At 41.4% G+C, this 17,242-nt stretch overlaps 1 protein-coding gene across 3 annotated transcripts in view; it reads left to right on the plus strand.

The window, feature by feature from the left end:
• LOC116977805 overlaps positions 1-17,242 on the plus strand; it is a 143,443-nt gene that overhangs the window by 109,152 nt on the left and 17,049 nt on the right. For all 3 annotated transcript variants that reach the window (XM_033028573.1, XM_033028574.1, XM_033028575.1), the window contains exon 16: positions 4,596-4,973. In XM_033028573.1, the coding sequence (XP_032884464.1) occupies positions 4,596-4,973 (378 nt within the window). The remainder of the gene's footprint in view (positions 1-4,595; positions 4,974-17,242) is intronic.

A 17,242-nucleotide genomic window follows, 5' to 3' on the forward strand; every position in this document is an offset into this window, starting at 1 on the left:
ATCATTTATTTATTTGACTCTGTACTCCACAATTTGAGATTTGTAATAGAAAAAAAATCACATGTGGTTAAAGTGCACATTGTCAGATTTTATTAAAGGCCATTGTTATACATTTTGGTTTCACCATGTAGAAATTACAGCTGTGTTTATACATAGTATGCCCCCCCCCCCCCCCCCCCCCCCCCCCCAATTTCAGGGCACCATAATGTTTGGGACACATGGCTTCACAGGTATTGCTCAGGTGTGTTTAATTGCGCCCTTAATGCAGGTATAAGAGAGCTCTCAGCACCTAGTCTTTCCTCCTGTCTTTCCAACACCTTTGGAAACTTTTATTGCTGTTTATCAACATGAGAATCAAAGTTGTGCCAATGAAAGTCCCATTATGAGACTGAGAAACAGAATAAAACTATTAGAGACATCAGCCAAACCTTAGGCTTACCAATATCAACTGTTTGGAACATCATTATGAAGAAAGAGAGCACCAGTGAGCTTACTAATCGCAAAAGGACTGGCATGCTAAAGAAGACCTCAACAACTGATGACAGAAGAATTCTCTCTATAATAAAGAAAAATCCCCAAACACCTGTCCGACAGATCAGAAACACTCTTCAGGAGTCAGGTGTGGATTTGTCAATCCCCAAAAATCCCCAAACACCTGTCCGCAGAAGACTTCATGAACAGAAATACAGAGGCTACGTTGCAAGATGCAAACCACTGGTTAGCCGCAAAAATAGGATGGCCAGGTCACAGTTTGCAGGTTACAGATTAACTTATATCAGAGTGATGGCAAGAGCAAAATGTGGATGGGAGAAGGAACTGCCCAAGATCCAAAGCATACCACCTCATCTGTGAAACACGGTGGTGGTGGTGGTGTTATGGCCTGGGCATGTATGGCTGCTGAAGGTACTGGCTCACTTATCTTCCTTGATGATACAACTGCTGGTGGTAGGAGCACAATGAATTCTGTTTAGACATACTCGTATCTGCTCAAGTCCAAACTAATGCCTCAAAACGCATTGGTCGGCAGTTCATTCTACAGCAAGACAATGATCCCAAACATACTGGTAATGGGCCTGTCCTTCTTAGGCAATTTTTCGGACTGCTGGCGACTGTCAAGTTGCCGGCAGTCGCCTGAAAAACCGGGAACTGGAACGGCGACTGTCAGAGTGGAACACACACACACACATCGCAAAAGCGGGGGCCAGGCCAGGGGGGAGGGCCAAGGAGATACGGACACACATCGTGATGAACGGGAAGGTTGGTGCTGTAATTAAGACAGCAAGCACAGTGTACAGTAAACCTTTAAAAGAACGGGAAGAGGAGGGGGAAGAGGAGGGGGGAGGGGAGGGGGGGGGGGGGTGAGGAGGGAAGCGGGGAGAAGGAGTGGAGACAACTTTTAAGAAGCCAGACAACTTTTAATAAGCCAGAGATACACAGCTGTGAAGTTCGGTGGACATTTAACCTTACCGGTCGGTTATCCTTGGTTCTGAAAACGACTGCTTAAGTTTTTTTCCCCCAATGAGCCAATGAAAATGACCGGTCAGCAAAGGCGATTAAAAATACCTACGACTACCTCGATTACCTACAACTACATGGCGACCCCACTACAACTACACCTACGACTGCAGGATTATCGATTATCTCCATGGCGACCAATTTATAGTCGCAGAAAAAATTTCAACATGTTAAAAAATTTGCGGCGACCATACTGAGGCCGCGACAAGTTCCCAGAATGAGGGAACTCCTCGCGACCATGAAGGAAACTCACCAGAGACCACCAGCTAACATGTGACGACCATGTGGCAAACGCAGAGTCTCCTGCACTTGCCTAAAAAGTCATCTAAGCAACAAAGGAGTTTTTCAAAGCGAAAAAATTATCAATTTTTGAGTAGCCAAGTCAATCACCTGATCTGAACCCAATTGAACATGCTTTTTATCTGCTGAAGAGAAAACTGAAGGGGACTAGCCCCCAAAACAAGCATAAGCTAAAGATGGCTGCAATACAGGCCTGGCAGAGCATCACCAGAGAAGACATCCAGCAACTGGTGATGTCCATGAATCGCAGACTTCAAGCAGTCATTGCATGCAAAGGATATGCAACAAAATACTAAACATGACTATTTTCATTTACATGACATTGCTGAGTCCCATACATTTTGGTGCCCTGAAATGGGGGGGGACTATGTATAAACACTGCTGTGATTTATACATGGTGAAACCAAAATGTATAAAAATGGCCTTTATTAAAATCTGACAATGTGCATTTTAACCACATGTGATTTTTTTCTGTCACAAGTCTCAAATTGTGGAGGTAGACAAAAATTTGCGGCGACCATACTGAGTCCGCGACAAGTTCCCAGAATGAGAAACTCAGCGGGTGAGGCAGCTTCTATGGAGCGAAGGAAATAGGCAACTTTTTGGGTCAAAACCCTTCTTCAGACTGATGTGAGGGTGGGGGGGCAGGCAGAAGAAAGGAAGAGGTGGAGCCAGTGGGCTGAGGGGGAGCTGAGAAGGGGAGGGGAAAGTAAGGACTACCTGAAATTAGAGGTCAATGTTCATACCGCTGGTGTGCGAACTGCCCAAGTGAGATATGAGATGCTGCTCTTCCAATTTATGGTGGTTCTCACTCTGGCCATGGAGGAGGCCCAGGCCAGAAAGGTCGGATTCGGAATGGGAGGGGGAGTTGAAGTGCTGAGCCACCGGGAGATCAGGTTGGTTATTACGAACCGAGCGGAGGTGTTCGGCAAAGTGATCGCCAAGCCTACTTGCTCACCGATGTAGACCAGCTGACATCTAGAGCAGTGGATGCAATAGATGAGGTTGGAGGAGGTGCAGGTGAACCTCCGCTGCACCTGAAGTGGAGTACAGAGGCAAACAAATAAATAAATGATGGGTATTTGTCCCAAACATTATGGAGGGCACTGTAAGTCATATTTGTATAATCATATTGAATTCTGAACAATTGTCATATTTAGTTCACAGCAGGTGATGAATTAACTAACATTTGCGATAATACCTTTTCACCACCAGGCTACTGTTGGAGAAGCATCTTCACAGTCTATGATAACATCTATTTTGGTGTCAATGCAAACTTATTAATCATACCTTCAACATTCTCATCTAAATTGTTGATGTAAATGACAAATAGTGAAGGGGCGTAACACTAATCTCTGATAACACCACATGTCACAAACCAATAAGCAACCTTGCACTACGTTCCTCTGTTTCCTACCATTAACTCAATTCTTTACCCTGTTAGCTAGTTCTCCCTGGATCCTGTGCACTCTCTCCTTCCAGAGTAGCTTTCCATATGGCACCTTACCAAAGGCTTTGCTAAAGTCCTTGTAGACTACATCTGCAGCTCTGCCATCATCAATCTGAGTTACTTTTTCAAAGAACTCAATCAAATTTGGGAAGTATGATCTCCCACAAAACAAAACCATACTGACTTTCCCTAGTAAACCCCTGGCTTTGCAAATCCATGTGTATCTTATCTCCCAGAATCCTCTCCAGTAACTTTTCTACCAAAGATGTTAAGCTTATTGTTCCCACAATCTCTTTCACAGCCCTCCTTAATTAGAGGCACAACATTAGCCATCCTCTCGTCGTCCAGTACCGTACCCGTGACAAATGATGATTCGTATATCTCAGCCACTGCTTCTGCAATTTCTTATCTCGCTACCCACAGTATCCTTGGATATATTTGATCAGGCCCAATAGATTTATCTACCTTTAAATGTGTTGGGACTACCTCGACTGTAATATGGACTGTCCTCAAAACATCCCCTTTAACTTTCCCAACTTCCCTCCTCTTCATGTAGTAAAAACAGAGGAAAATTGCCGGGCTTTGTGTTTCTCCATCTCCTTTCCAACTTTCTCCTCCCAACTACAATCAGTCTGAAGAAGGTTCCCAACCTGAAACGTTGCCTATCAATGTCCTCCAGAGATACTGCCTGACCCGCTGAGTTACTGTGATTTACTACAAAAGAGTTGGTTGTTGACTCATGGGTAAAAAGGGGTTGAACTCAACCTTGCCGTCATCATCAGAGCTGCTTTAGAGCTAGCAAACAGCTTCATGTTTCTCAACATCTATATAAGCAGCAACTTAACCTGGTCCCTTCACACTGATGCAGTGATCAAAAAAGCCTGCCCTTTGGTGATCCACTTATCATACATGTGGGTGGCACTGCAGGTCGTGCAGCTATCTCATAGATCCAGCAACTTGCAATCAATCCTGCGTTTGCAGGCTTCCCTAGTGTGCTCTGGTTTCTTCTAACATCCCAAAAATATGCTAATTTTTGTCTGCTGTAAAATGTAGGTGTCGGCGGCTGGAGGGAGGATCAGGAGTGGGGAGGTGGTGCTTGTGGAATTCGCAGAGAGAACAGATTACAGAGAAGTAAATGAGGGAATGGAATTTATGAAATTGTTCATAGAACTGACACTAATTCTATATGCCAGAGCAGCCTTCTCTGTCACAAGGATATATGTTAAGCATAATAATATAGAGGTGCAGATAGCTCGTTCTAGTCGAGAAAGAATTTGGCAATGACACATCTATATTTTGTATCCAGCTGATAAATTATTCTCTATTGTAGAAAGTCAACAGATGAAGGAAGCACATGAATATAGACGAAAATCTTCATCAGGCATCTTCTGTCTAGATCCATCTCCATCAAACGATGTATGTCTAGATCCATTTCCATCAAAGGTCGCATGTCTAGATCCATGTTCATCAAACGTCGTATGTCTAGATCGATGTTCATCGGGTGCCGTGTGTCTAGATCCATATCCATCACACATTGTATGTCTAGATCCATGTTCATCAAACGTCGTATGTCTAGATCCATGTTCATCAAATGTCGTATGTCTAGATCCATGTTCAACAGATGCCTTATGTCTAGATCCCTGTTCAACAGATGTCTTATGTCCAGATCCCTGTTCATCAGATGCCTTGTGTCCAGAACCCTGTACAGGTGCGTATCTTCTCACCTATATTCATACCTTACTCATAACGTAAATAACCGTTTTGGATCCCTTGTTAATTCAGACTGCATATGACTAACCATTTGATAAATTTATAACATCATAATGTTACAATATGTAAGTCTAAATGTATAGAAAATATAAAACATACTCTGTATTTGTCATAGTTTGTTGCTGTATATTTGCCGCTCATTGTTGAACTACTTTTTAATAACACAGGCTCTCTTGCAGTTTTTTCTTGCCAACAGCACAAGGGTATGAAAATATACATAAACATTATTTAAATGGTCTGATTATAGACATCATCTTCTCAATGTACATTTAAGTTTGAATGATGCCCATCATTACAATTAAAGAATGCTCCTCCAGTAGTTAGTTCCAATTGTACTTGATCCACTTTTGAGCTTAAAAAATAGATATTTATTTGTTCTATAATCAAGGTACCATTAGTCCGACCAGCTTTTATTAGCCATCTCTATTTGCCCTAAGATTGTGACTATGATCTGGCATCTTGAGCTGGCAGTAGTCTTTCTGGTGCTATTGGGTTGGTAGCTCCAGGATTTGGGTCCAGCAATGACAAAGGAATAATATATTCCCATAGCAGGATGGTGTGCTTGGAAGGGAATTTGTAGGTAGTGGTGTTCCCACACACCTGTTTTCTTTATCCTTCTTGGTGGTAAATGTTATGGGTTTGTGAAGTGCTGTTGCAGCAGTCACAGTATATAACTACAGTGCATTTGCACTGCAACGTGGCATTGTGCAGCATGGGTTCACCAGGTTAATTCCCGGGACGGCGGTACTGACATATCATGAAAGAATGGGTCGACTGAGCTTGTGTTCACTGGAATTTAGAAGGATGAGAGGGTATCTTATAGAAACAGGTAAAATTCTAATGGACAGGCTAGATGCAGGAAAAATGTTCCCGATGTTGGGGGAGTCCAGAACCAGGGGTAACAATTTAAGAATATGGGGTAGACCATTTAGGACTGAGATGAGTAAACATTTTTTCACCCAAAAAGTTGTGAATCTGTGAAATTCTCTGCCGCAGAATGCAGTGGAGGGCAATTCACTGGATGTTTTCAAGTGAGAGTTAGATTTAGCTCTTAGGGCTAAAGGAATCAAGGGATATGGGGAAAAAGCAGGAATGAGGTGCTGATTTCAGATGATCAGCCATGAATGGTGGTGCTGGCTCAAAGGGCTGAATGGCCTACTCCTGCACCTATATTTCTATGTTTCTAACCACTATTATCCACTGCTGCTTAAGATGGTTGATGTGTGTCTAGCAGGCTGGCAGCTAGGTACTTGATGATGTTGAACTTCTTGAGAGTTGTTGGAGCTATGCTCATCTAGGCAGGCAGAGAGTGTTTATTCAGTCCCATCTTGAGGATTGTGGAAATAATTTGAGCCCTCAAGAGGTCAATCACTTGCTGTAGGGCATCCATCCTCTGTACTGCTTTTATAATCACATGTACGTTGGGTTTCTGGTCAATGGTGACGTGCTAGCTGAGAGGCGCTTGGCCATGGTAATGCTATTAAATGCCAAGAGTAGTTGAGGAACACTAATTGAAACTAAACATTTCCTGTCAACTTTGTGGCCACTTATATAATGATTGAATGTTGCCTGTATTTGCAGTATGAAGGAAGGGACTGTTTTATTTGCTGAGGAGTTTGAAATGAAATTGCTCACTGTGCAGGTATTATTCAACATGCCCAATTCTGACCATGTGATGGAATGAGAAGATAACGGGATGATGTATTCCCTGAGGACCTCCTGCAGATATGTCCGGTGCTGGATGATTGCTCTTCAGCAATCATATTAATCATCCTTTGTGTCAATGTTGTCTATATGGATGTTGTCTATATGGACTTTAGTAAGGCCTTTGACAAGGTTCCTCATGGAAGGTTGGTTAAGAAGGTTAAACTGTTGGGTATAAATGCAGGAATAGCAAGATGGATTCAGCAGTGGCTGAATGGGAGAAGCCAGAGGGTAATGGTGGATGGCTGTTTGTCGGGTTGGAGGCAGGTGACTAGTGGGGTGCCTCAGGGATCTGTGTTGGGTCCTTTGTTGTTTGTCATGTACATCAATGATCTGGATGAAGGGGTGGTAAATTGGATTAGTAAGTATGCAGATGATACCAAGATAGGGGGTGTTGTGGATAATGAAGAGGATTTCCAAAGTCTACAGAGTGATTTAGGCCATTTGGAAAAATGGGCTGAAAGATGGCAGATGGAGTTTAATGCTGATAAATGTGAGGTGTTACACCTTGGCAGGACAAATCAAAATAGGACGTACATGATAAATTTATTTATTTTTTAATTTTTTTATTTTTTTATTCCAAACAAGTAAGGACATTAAAGACATTAATAGTAACAAAATCGAAATTATCAAACAATTGGACATTACAATCAATATTTACAAAGCAATGAAAAGAACAAAAGCAAAGTTCCAATGTGTCTGTACAAGCTCGAAAAGGAGTGAGAAGAAGAATAACTTATTAAATCTCACCCCTTTTCTCCAACACTTCTACCATGTTTAAAAATCAATTAATTAATAATAATAATACTACCCTAGGCAATTTCCCATAATACCTACAGACATATATATACATACAACTATTATGCACATACAAACTTCATATCTGAAGTACCCAAACATAAGTAAACAATAGTAAAGCAATAGATAAACATTAACCCCCACTTGTCAACCATCCCCTCCATCCCTGTACCCCTTGAAAATTATTTTTTTATATATCATTTTAAAATGATTCATGTTTGTGCATTGCTTTAATTCCCCGTTCAATTTATTCCACACTCCTACTCCACAAACCGAAATACAAAAGGTTTTTCTAGTCGTACGGACTCTTTGTTTCTTAAAGTTAAATATTCCTCTTAAATTGTAACCCCCCACACGCTCGTTAAATAATTTTTGAATGTTTCCAGGTAAATTTTTATTTTTGGCCCTAAACATTATCTGAGCTGTTTTGAATGTAACCAAATCTTCTAATTTTAATAATTTTGACTAACAATAATGGATTCGTATGACCCAGATACTTAGCATTATGGATAATACGAATTGCTCTTTTTTGCATCATGGTTAATGAGTGTATCGAATTTTTATAGTTATTACCCCAGACTTCTGCACAATAATTTAAGTAGGGTAAAATTAATGAACAATAAAGAATACGGAGTGATTTGTAATCCAGAGCTTGCTTGGCTTTGTATAATACAGAGATACTTTTTGACAATTTAAATTTTACATGTTTAATATGTGATTTCCAGCTTATTTTATCGTCAATTATAACCCCAAGAAATTTATTTTCATGCACTCTTTCAACTTCCACCCCATTTATCTTTATACTTACTAGTGTATTTATTCTACAATTACCAAATAACATTATTTTAGTTTTACTCAGATTTAAAGAAATTTTATTCCTATCAAACCATATTTTCAATTTACCCATTTCTTTTATTATTTTATCCAATAGCTGTTTTAAATTTTCCCCAGAACAAAAAATATTTGTATCATCTGCAAACAAAACCAGCCTCAAGACATTGGACACATTACAAATATCGTTTATGTACATGATAAATAATTTTGGGCCCAGCACTGACCCCTGTGGTACACCACACACAATGTCCAAGCATGTAGAATTATGACTACCCAGATTTACAAACTGTTGCCTGTTACTTAAGTAGCTTTTAATCCAGTCCAGTACTATTCCTCTAATTCCATACCTCTCCAATTTTTTTAATAAGATATCGTGATTAATTGTATCAAATGCTTTTTTTATGTCAATGAATATCCCAGCTGCATATAATTTATTATCAATGGCGTTTGTGATGTCTTCAGTTAATTCTAATATTGCAAGTGATGTTGATCTATTTGTTCTGAATCCATATTGACTTTCTGTGATTAATTTATTCTTTTCTACAAATTTATCTAATCTATTATTAAACATTTTTTCTAGTATTTTGGAAAATTGTGGGAGTAAGGAAACAGGTCTATAGTTTGTAAAATGATGCTTGTTCCCAGTTTTGTATATTGGTATTATTTTTGCTATTTTCATTTGAATTGGAAAAGTACCGGTTTGGAAGGATAAATTACAGATGAATGTTAAAGGTTTGGAGATCCCCTCAATGACCATCTTAACTAGCGACATGTCAATGTCGTTGAAATCGGTAGACTTTTTATTTTTACATGTTTTGACAATATCCAACAGTTCTTTTTCTTCTACTGCCGTAAGAAACATAGAGCAGGGATTTCTCTCCACTAAATTCTCAGGAGTTTCTCCAGATGTCCCTGGATCAGGGATTTGTTTAGCCAGGTCTGGTCCAATATTTACAAAAAAATTATTAAAGCTATTAGCTATATCTTCCATATTATAATTTTCCTTATCCTTATCAATAAAATGGTAGGGAATTGAAGAATACAGTTGAACAGAGGGATCTGGGAATAACCGTGCATAGTTCCGTAAAGGTGGAATCTCATATAGATAGGGTGGTAAAGAAAGCTTTTGGTATGCTAGCCTTTATAAATCAGAGCATTGAGTATAGAAGCTGGGATGTAATGTTAAAATTGTACAAGGCATTGGTGAGACCAAATCTGGAGTATGGTGTACAATTTTGGTCGCCCAATTATAGGAAGGATGTCAACAAAATAGAGAGAGTACAGAGGAGATTTACTAGAATGTTGCCTGGGTTTCAACAACTAAGTTACAGAGATAGGTTGAATAAGTTAGGTCTTTATTCTCTGGAGCGCAGAAGGTTAAGGGGGGACTTGATAGAGGTCTTTAAAATGATGAGAGGGATAGACAGAGTTGATGTGATCAAGCTTTTCCCTTTGAGAATAGGGAAGATTCAAACAAGAGGACATGACTTCAGAATTAAGGGACAGAAGTTTAGGGGTAACATGAGGGGGAACTTCTTTACTCAGAGAGTGGTAGCGGTGTGGAATGAGCTTCCAGTGGAAGTGGTGGCGGCAGGTTCGTTGGTATCATTTAAAAATAAATTGGATAGGCATATGGATGAGAAGGGAATGGAGGGTTATGGAATGAGTGCAGGCAGGTGGGACTAAGGGAAAAAAGTTGTTCAGCACGGACTTGTAGGGCCGAGATGGCCTGTTTCCGTGCTGTAATTGTTATATGGTTATATGGTTATATATATGTCTATACGTTGGAGTTTGTTTCCCAATTATGCAATTGATTTCACCTGGTCAAAGTCAGCTCCTTGTCCATGTTTGGACCACTGCTGTAATGAGATCTGAGTCTGGTGACCTAGGAAAATCTAAGCTTGGGATTGATTAGCAGGTTATTGTTGAGTAAATGCCTCTTGATAGCAATGTTCCTGACATCTTTCATCCCATTACCAATGATTGAGGGTAGACTAGATTAGGCAGTAATCAGCTAAATGTTTTGTCCTACAATTTGTGAACTAGCAGACCCAGGCACTTTTTAAACTTTATTGGGTAGATAATAGTTTTGTAACTGAAGTGGAGGAGCTCAGCTTGAGGTGCAACTAGTTCTTAGGTGTAAGTCAGAAAAATTACAACTGGAATATTGTCTGGTCACCTTGTCCTTGCGGTCTCCAGGACTCTGTGGTTTCTTGATTCATGGACAAAATCCAATTGGCTGAAGAGAATAGAGATAGTTCTTGGAGTTTCAACCTATTAGCAATTTAATTATCAGCCGCATGAACAACCATATGCGGTAAGATTGCAGAGCTATGATGGCATCCATTGTTTGCTAAATTGCTTTGTTCTGTTTAATGAATACTGTTTATCGCTTTAGCATGATCTCCACTGTCGTAGATTCATTAGGCCAGCATCTCATATTTTGATTGGTTGGGTGCTGCTCCAGGCTTGCCTGTCGACACAGTTAATTGAAATTGGGACAACCCTCTGGTTTCATCGTAATGGCAGAATGGGATAGTGCCAGGCCACGAGGTTACACAAGAAAGCAGGAGTAGGGCACTCAAGGCTCCTCAATCTTAACTGCCATTCAATATGACCATGGCTTATCTATGTTGGCCTCAACTCCTCTTTTCTGCCAGTTCCCCGTAACCCTTAATTCTCGATTTTTAAAGATACATTTAATGATTTTGTTTTTATCCTCGGGGCAGAAAATTCCAGATTTTCACTACGCTCTGGGAAAAAAAATTGTTTTAAATGAGCAGCCTCTTGTATCAATATCCCCTTATTCAACTCTCTTCCACTAGTGAAAACATCTCAACATCTATCCTGTTAAGTCCCTCTGGATACTTTGTTTGAATAAAGTCACCTCAATAATCTGAGTGGTATAGCCAAGCTATTTCTCTGATGTACATTGAAGTCTCCTACTCAGAGCACATTATTTGCTCTTGCTGCTTTCAAAGTCTTCTAAATGTTTCTCTGCATGCAGGAGTACTGATTCATAAGCTGAGGGAGGACAGTAGCAGGCAATCAGGAAGAGATTTGCTTACCTATATCTGGTCTAATGCCATGAACACAAGAAGAAGAACAAAAAAAATAATAGCAATAATCCACCTGGCTTCCCAAACTGGCCCTGCCTCTGAATAATAATGGATCCTCGGGGACTGAAGACAAGGGGATCCACCAAAATCTTACAAAAATATATCTACCTCCACTTTAAATAATTCAAATGAGCTAGCCACGACAATTCACCTTGGTGGAGAATTCCAGAGATTCACTACCCTCCTGGAGAAGTTTGTTCTATCCTGACTTTAAATGGCCTGCCACTTATTTTGAAACTTCCCTTATTTGAGATAACCCCACTAATGAAAACAGCTTGATATCTACTGTCATGTGCCCAAAGTTTAATGTTTCGGTAAGTTCATCATTCTACTAAACTCCAAAAAAAAGGACCCGGCTTATTTAGGTAATCTATTAGCTTGGTGAATTTCTTTCCAGGCAACCTCCAATGCTACCTGTTCAAAAGGGAACTGCAGATGCTGGAATATCGAAGGTACACAAAATTGCTGGGGAAACTCAGCGGGTGCAGCAGCATCTATGGAGCGAAGGAAATAGGCGACGTTTCGGGCCGAAACCCTTCGTTTCGGCCCGAAACGTCGCCTATTTCCTTCGCTCCATAGATGCTGCTGCACCCGCTGAGTTTCCCCAGCAATTTTGTGTACCTCCAATGCTACCTGATTGTTTTTCAGGTAAGGGGAAGAAAACTGTGCTGTTCTCTAGATATGGTCTCACCAACGTAAGAAAACATTCTTATTTCTAAAATCCAACTCATTTGTAATAAACTTTTTGGACCCTTGAGTCAATGTTGATTCCCATTAAATCACAAACTTATATCTTCTGTATCTTACTTCCCCTACTCTGGGTAAAATACTCTGTCCATTCACCCTATCGATTTCCCTCTTGATCCTATACACCTCTGTAGGATCACCCCTCAGCCTCCTGCACTCCAAAGAATAAAGTTCTAGCCTGCCCAACTTATTCAAATAGATCAGGCCCTCATGTCCTGGCAATATCCTCTTAAATCTTCTCTGCACTCTTTCCATCTTGCCAACATCCATCCTGTAGAAGGGTTACCAAACCTTAATACAATTTTCTAAGTGCAGCCTGCCTATGTTTTGTACAACTGTAACATAATATCCCGACTTCTATACGCAATAGACACAAAATGCTTGAGTAATTCAATGCCTGGGTTTCAGCAACTAAGTTACAGAGAAAGGTTGAACAAGTTAGGGCTTTATTCTTTGGAGCGCAGAAGGTTAAGGGGGGACTTGATAGAGGTCTTTAAAATGATGAGAAGGATAGACAGAGTTGACGTGGATAAGCTTTTCCCACTGAGAGTAGGGAAGATTCAAACAAGGGGACATGACTTGAGAATTAAGGGACAGAAGTTTAGGGGTAACATGAGGGGGAACTTCTTTACTCAGAGAGTGGTGGCTGTGTGGAATGAGCTTCCAGTGAAGGTGGTGGAGGCAGGTTAGTTTTTATCATTTAAAAATAAATTGGATAGTTATATGGACGGGAAAGGAATGGAGGGTTATGGTCTGAGCGCATGTATATGGGACTAGGGGAGAATACGTGTTCGGCACGGACTAGAAGGGTCGAGATGGCCTGTTTCCTTGCTGTAATTGTTATATGGTTATATATATGGTAATTGAGTGGGACATGCAGCATCTCTGGAGAGAAGGAATGGATGACGTTTCGGGTCGAGAACCTTCTTCAGACTCTGCAGTGTCTACAGTTCTTTCCTACACATTCTGTATGCAATATCCTGACTTATCAAGGCCAATGCACTGAAAGCCTTCTTGGCATCTCATCTACCTATGACACAATTTTCATGGAACTATGTACCTGCATTCCTCGATACCTCTACTCTGTACCACTCTCCAGGGCCCTGCAACTCTTGGTGAAACTCCTACCTTGGTTTGATACAGTGTGGAACCAGGCCCTTCGGCCCAACTTCACCACATAGCCCCAATATGTTTCAGCTACACTAACTAGTCCCACCTGCCCGAGATTGGTCCATATCCTTGTCTAAGTATTTTTTAAATGTTGGGATAGTCCCTGCTTCAACGACCTCCTCTGTCAGCTCGTTCCATACACCCACCTTTCTGTGATAAAGTTACCCCTCAGATTCCTATTAAATCTTTTCCCCTTCACCTTAAACCTATGACCTCTGGTCCTCGATTCACCTACTCTGGGCAAGATACCCTGTGCATCAACAGATTTATTCCTCTCATGATTTTATACACCTCAATAAGATCGCTCCTCATCCTCCTGTGCTCCTAGAGTCCCAGCCTACTCAACCTCTCCCTATAGCTCAGACCCTCTACCCCAGGCAACATCCTTGTAAATCTTCTCTGTACCCTTTCCAGCTTGACATCATCCTTCCTATAATGTGGTGCCCAAAACTGAACACAATACTCTAAATGTGGTCTCACCAATGTCTTATACAAGTGCAACATGGCCTTCCAACTTCTATACTCAATACTCTTGACTGATGAAAGCCAATGTGTGAAACGCCTTTTTGACCTCCCTATCCACCTGCGACTCCACCTTCAAGAAACCATGGACCTGTATTCCTAGATCCTGCTGCTCTACAGCACTCCCCAGAGCCCTACATTTCTCTGTATTAAATTCCATCAACCATTCCTCAGCCCACCTGGCCAATCGATCAAGATCCTGCTGCAATTTTTCACAACCATCTGCACTATCTGCAAAATCACCCACTTTTGTATCATCTGCAAACTTGCTAACCTTGCCCTGTATGATCTCATCCATATCCATCAATCATTCCTCCATCCACAAGCCCAGCTGATCAAAATTATGCTGTAATTTTTTGTAACCATCTTCATTCTCTACAACACCACCCACTTTAGTATAATTTGCAAACTTACTAATTTTACTGCCTTTGTCAACCTTTTTGGTTACTTCTTTAAAAAACTCAATCTGATTCTTAAAACACGGTTAAAATCTCCTGTTTAAAATCATGCTGACAATCCCTAATTAGCCCATGCCTGTCCAATACATATATGTTTTATCCCCCAGAATCCTCTTAGTACGTCAGTAACTTTCCCATCACAGATGTTAGGCTCAGTGGCCTATAGTTCCCAGGCTTTCCCTTGCAGCTCTTATTAAATAGAGACACAACATTAGCTATCCTCCAGTCTTGCCTGTGTCAAATGATTATTTGTATATCTCAACCAGGGCTCCTGTAATTTCTTGCCCAGCCTCCTACAGTGTCCTCGGACATATCTGTTCAAGCCAGGAGAACTATCTACTTTCATATGCCTTAGGTGGTTCCAGCACCACCTCAACCATAATTCGGACTGCCCTCATGACATTTCCATTAACTGTCCCAAGTTCCCCTTCTTGTCCTTCTCCATGAGGAAAAAAAACAGAAACAAATGTCATTAAGGACCTCAACCAGCTCCTGCAGCTCCTCACAGAGGAGACCAATTTGGGTTCTAAAGGGCCATATTCTCTCTCTAGTTATCCTCTTTCCCTCCATATACTTATAAAATCTCTTCAAATTTTCCTTAATATTATCTGCCAGAACTATCTCCTGCCCCTTTTCTGTCCTCCTCATTTCCTTCTGCTCCTCAGAACCCAATACTCCAAGGATGCACTTGATCCCAGCTGTCATTACCTTTCCCATGCCTCCTTTTTTCTGACCAGAGACTCATTTCCTCTTGTCTTCCAATCTTCCCTACTCCCATCTGCCGTGCCCTTCGTACAAACTGGATCATGCTTGTCGTGAACTCTTGTCATCACATTTTTAAAAGCTTCTCACTTTCCGGAAGTTCCTTTGCCAACGAAAAAATCTGCTCCAATCAACTTTAGCAAGTTTCTGTCTAGTACCATCAAAGTTGGCTTTATCCAACTAATGAATTGTAACTTGTGGGCCCACTCTGTCTCTAACCATAACTATTATACAACTAATAGAACAATGGTCGCTGATTCCAAAAAGCTCATTCACTCATGGATACTTCAGTCTCTTGCCCTACCCAATATCCTAAGATAGATCACGCTTTGCCCTTTCCCTGTACGGCCCTTTACATATTGCCTGAGGAAACTTCCCTGAACACATTTGACAAATTCCACCACATCCAAGCCATTGGCACCGTGACAGACCCAGTCTATATAGGGAACATTAAAATCCTGTACTATGATAACCCTATTTAATAATAATAATAATAATAATAATAAATGTTATTTATGGGCGCCTTTCAAGAGTCTCAAGGACACCTTACAAAAATTTAGCAGGTAGAGGAAAAACATGTAAGGGGAATTAAATAAATAGTAGAGACATGACTAGTACACAAAGTAAAGACAGAATACAATTCAAAACACAATATGAGGCAATTAATGCACAGATGAAAAGGGAGGGGGACGTGGGGCTAAGGATAGGCAGAGGTGAAGAGATGGGTCTTGAGGCGGGACTGGAAGATGGTGAGGGACACGGAATTGCGGATCAGTTGGGGGAGGGAGTTCCAGAGCCTGGGAGCTGCCCTGGAGAAGGCTCTGTCCCCAAAACTGCGGAGGTTGGACGTGGATGGAGAGGAGATCGGCTGATGTGGATCTGAGGGACCGTGAGGGTTGGTAGGGGGAGAGGAGGTCAGTGAGATATGGGGGGGCCAGATGGTGGAGGGCTTTGTAGGTGAGGATCAGGATTTTGTAGGTGATCCGGTGGGAGATGGGAAGCCAGTGAAGTTGTTTGAGGACTGGAGTGATGTGATGCCAGGATTTGGTGTGGGTGATGAGTCGGGCGGCTGCGTTCTGGACCAGTTGGAGTCGGTTGATGTAGGTGGAGCTGATGCCAAGGAGAAGTGAGTTGCAATAGTCCAGTCGGGAGGAGATGAGTCTTTCAGCAGCGGGAGGTGTGAGAGAGGGTCTGAGTTTGGCGATGTTGCGGAGATGAAAGAAGGAGGTTTTAATGACATGGCGGATGTGAGGCTCAAGGGAGAGGGTGGAATCAAAGATCACGCCAAGGTTGCGGGCCTTGTGAGATGGGGAGACAGTGGTGCCGTCGATGGTGAGAGTGGGGTTATTGATTTTGCTGAGTGTGGCTTTGGAGCCTATGAGGAGGAATTCTGTCTTATCGCTGTTGAGTTTGAGGAAGTTATGTTGCATCCAGGTTTTTATAGCTGACAAACAGGAGTTGATATGGGAGAGGGGGGGGTTGTGGGGGGATTTGGTGCCGAGGTAGATCTGGGTGTCATCGGCGTAACAGTGGAAGTCCAGGTTGAAGTGGCGGAGTATCTGACCAAGGGGGAGGATGTAGATGATGAAGAGGAGGGGGCCGAGTACGGAGCCTTGTCTTTTTTATTTGTCTTTCAGTCTTAATGGTGAAAGAAAGCACAAAGCACATAACTGAATTTGTAACATAAATAGAAAATTGGCACTGCTCTGTTCAGAATGTCAAAGCTTTTTATAACTTCAGAGAAATTATGCTAGTCAGTGTTAAATGATCTTCCATGGCTTTTTTCCATAGCCACATTTACCATGTGAATTGACAAAAGTTTCTCCAGACAAAAATGCTGGAGAAACTCAGTGGGTGAGGCAGCATCTATGGAGCAAAGGAATCTAATTGTAAAGCCAGGCAGGGCCAGTCCAAATTAACATGATGGGACTAAAGTGTGCTATTTTAATGCAAAGAATATTATGATTAAGGCAAGTGAACTGAGCCTCAGGGGCATGACTGACAACCTAGTATTCTAGAAAGGTACTAGCATTTTGATGGGGTTACACTATAGGCCTTCCAATTGTTAATGGAATAGATATGTAGGCAGATTA

The sequence above is a fragment of the Amblyraja radiata genome, chromosome 10, assembly GCF_010909765.2.
Source record: "Amblyraja radiata isolate CabotCenter1 chromosome 10, sAmbRad1.1.pri, whole genome shotgun sequence".
Lineage (NCBI taxonomy): Eukaryota > Metazoa > Chordata > Chondrichthyes > Rajiformes > Rajidae > Amblyraja > Amblyraja radiata.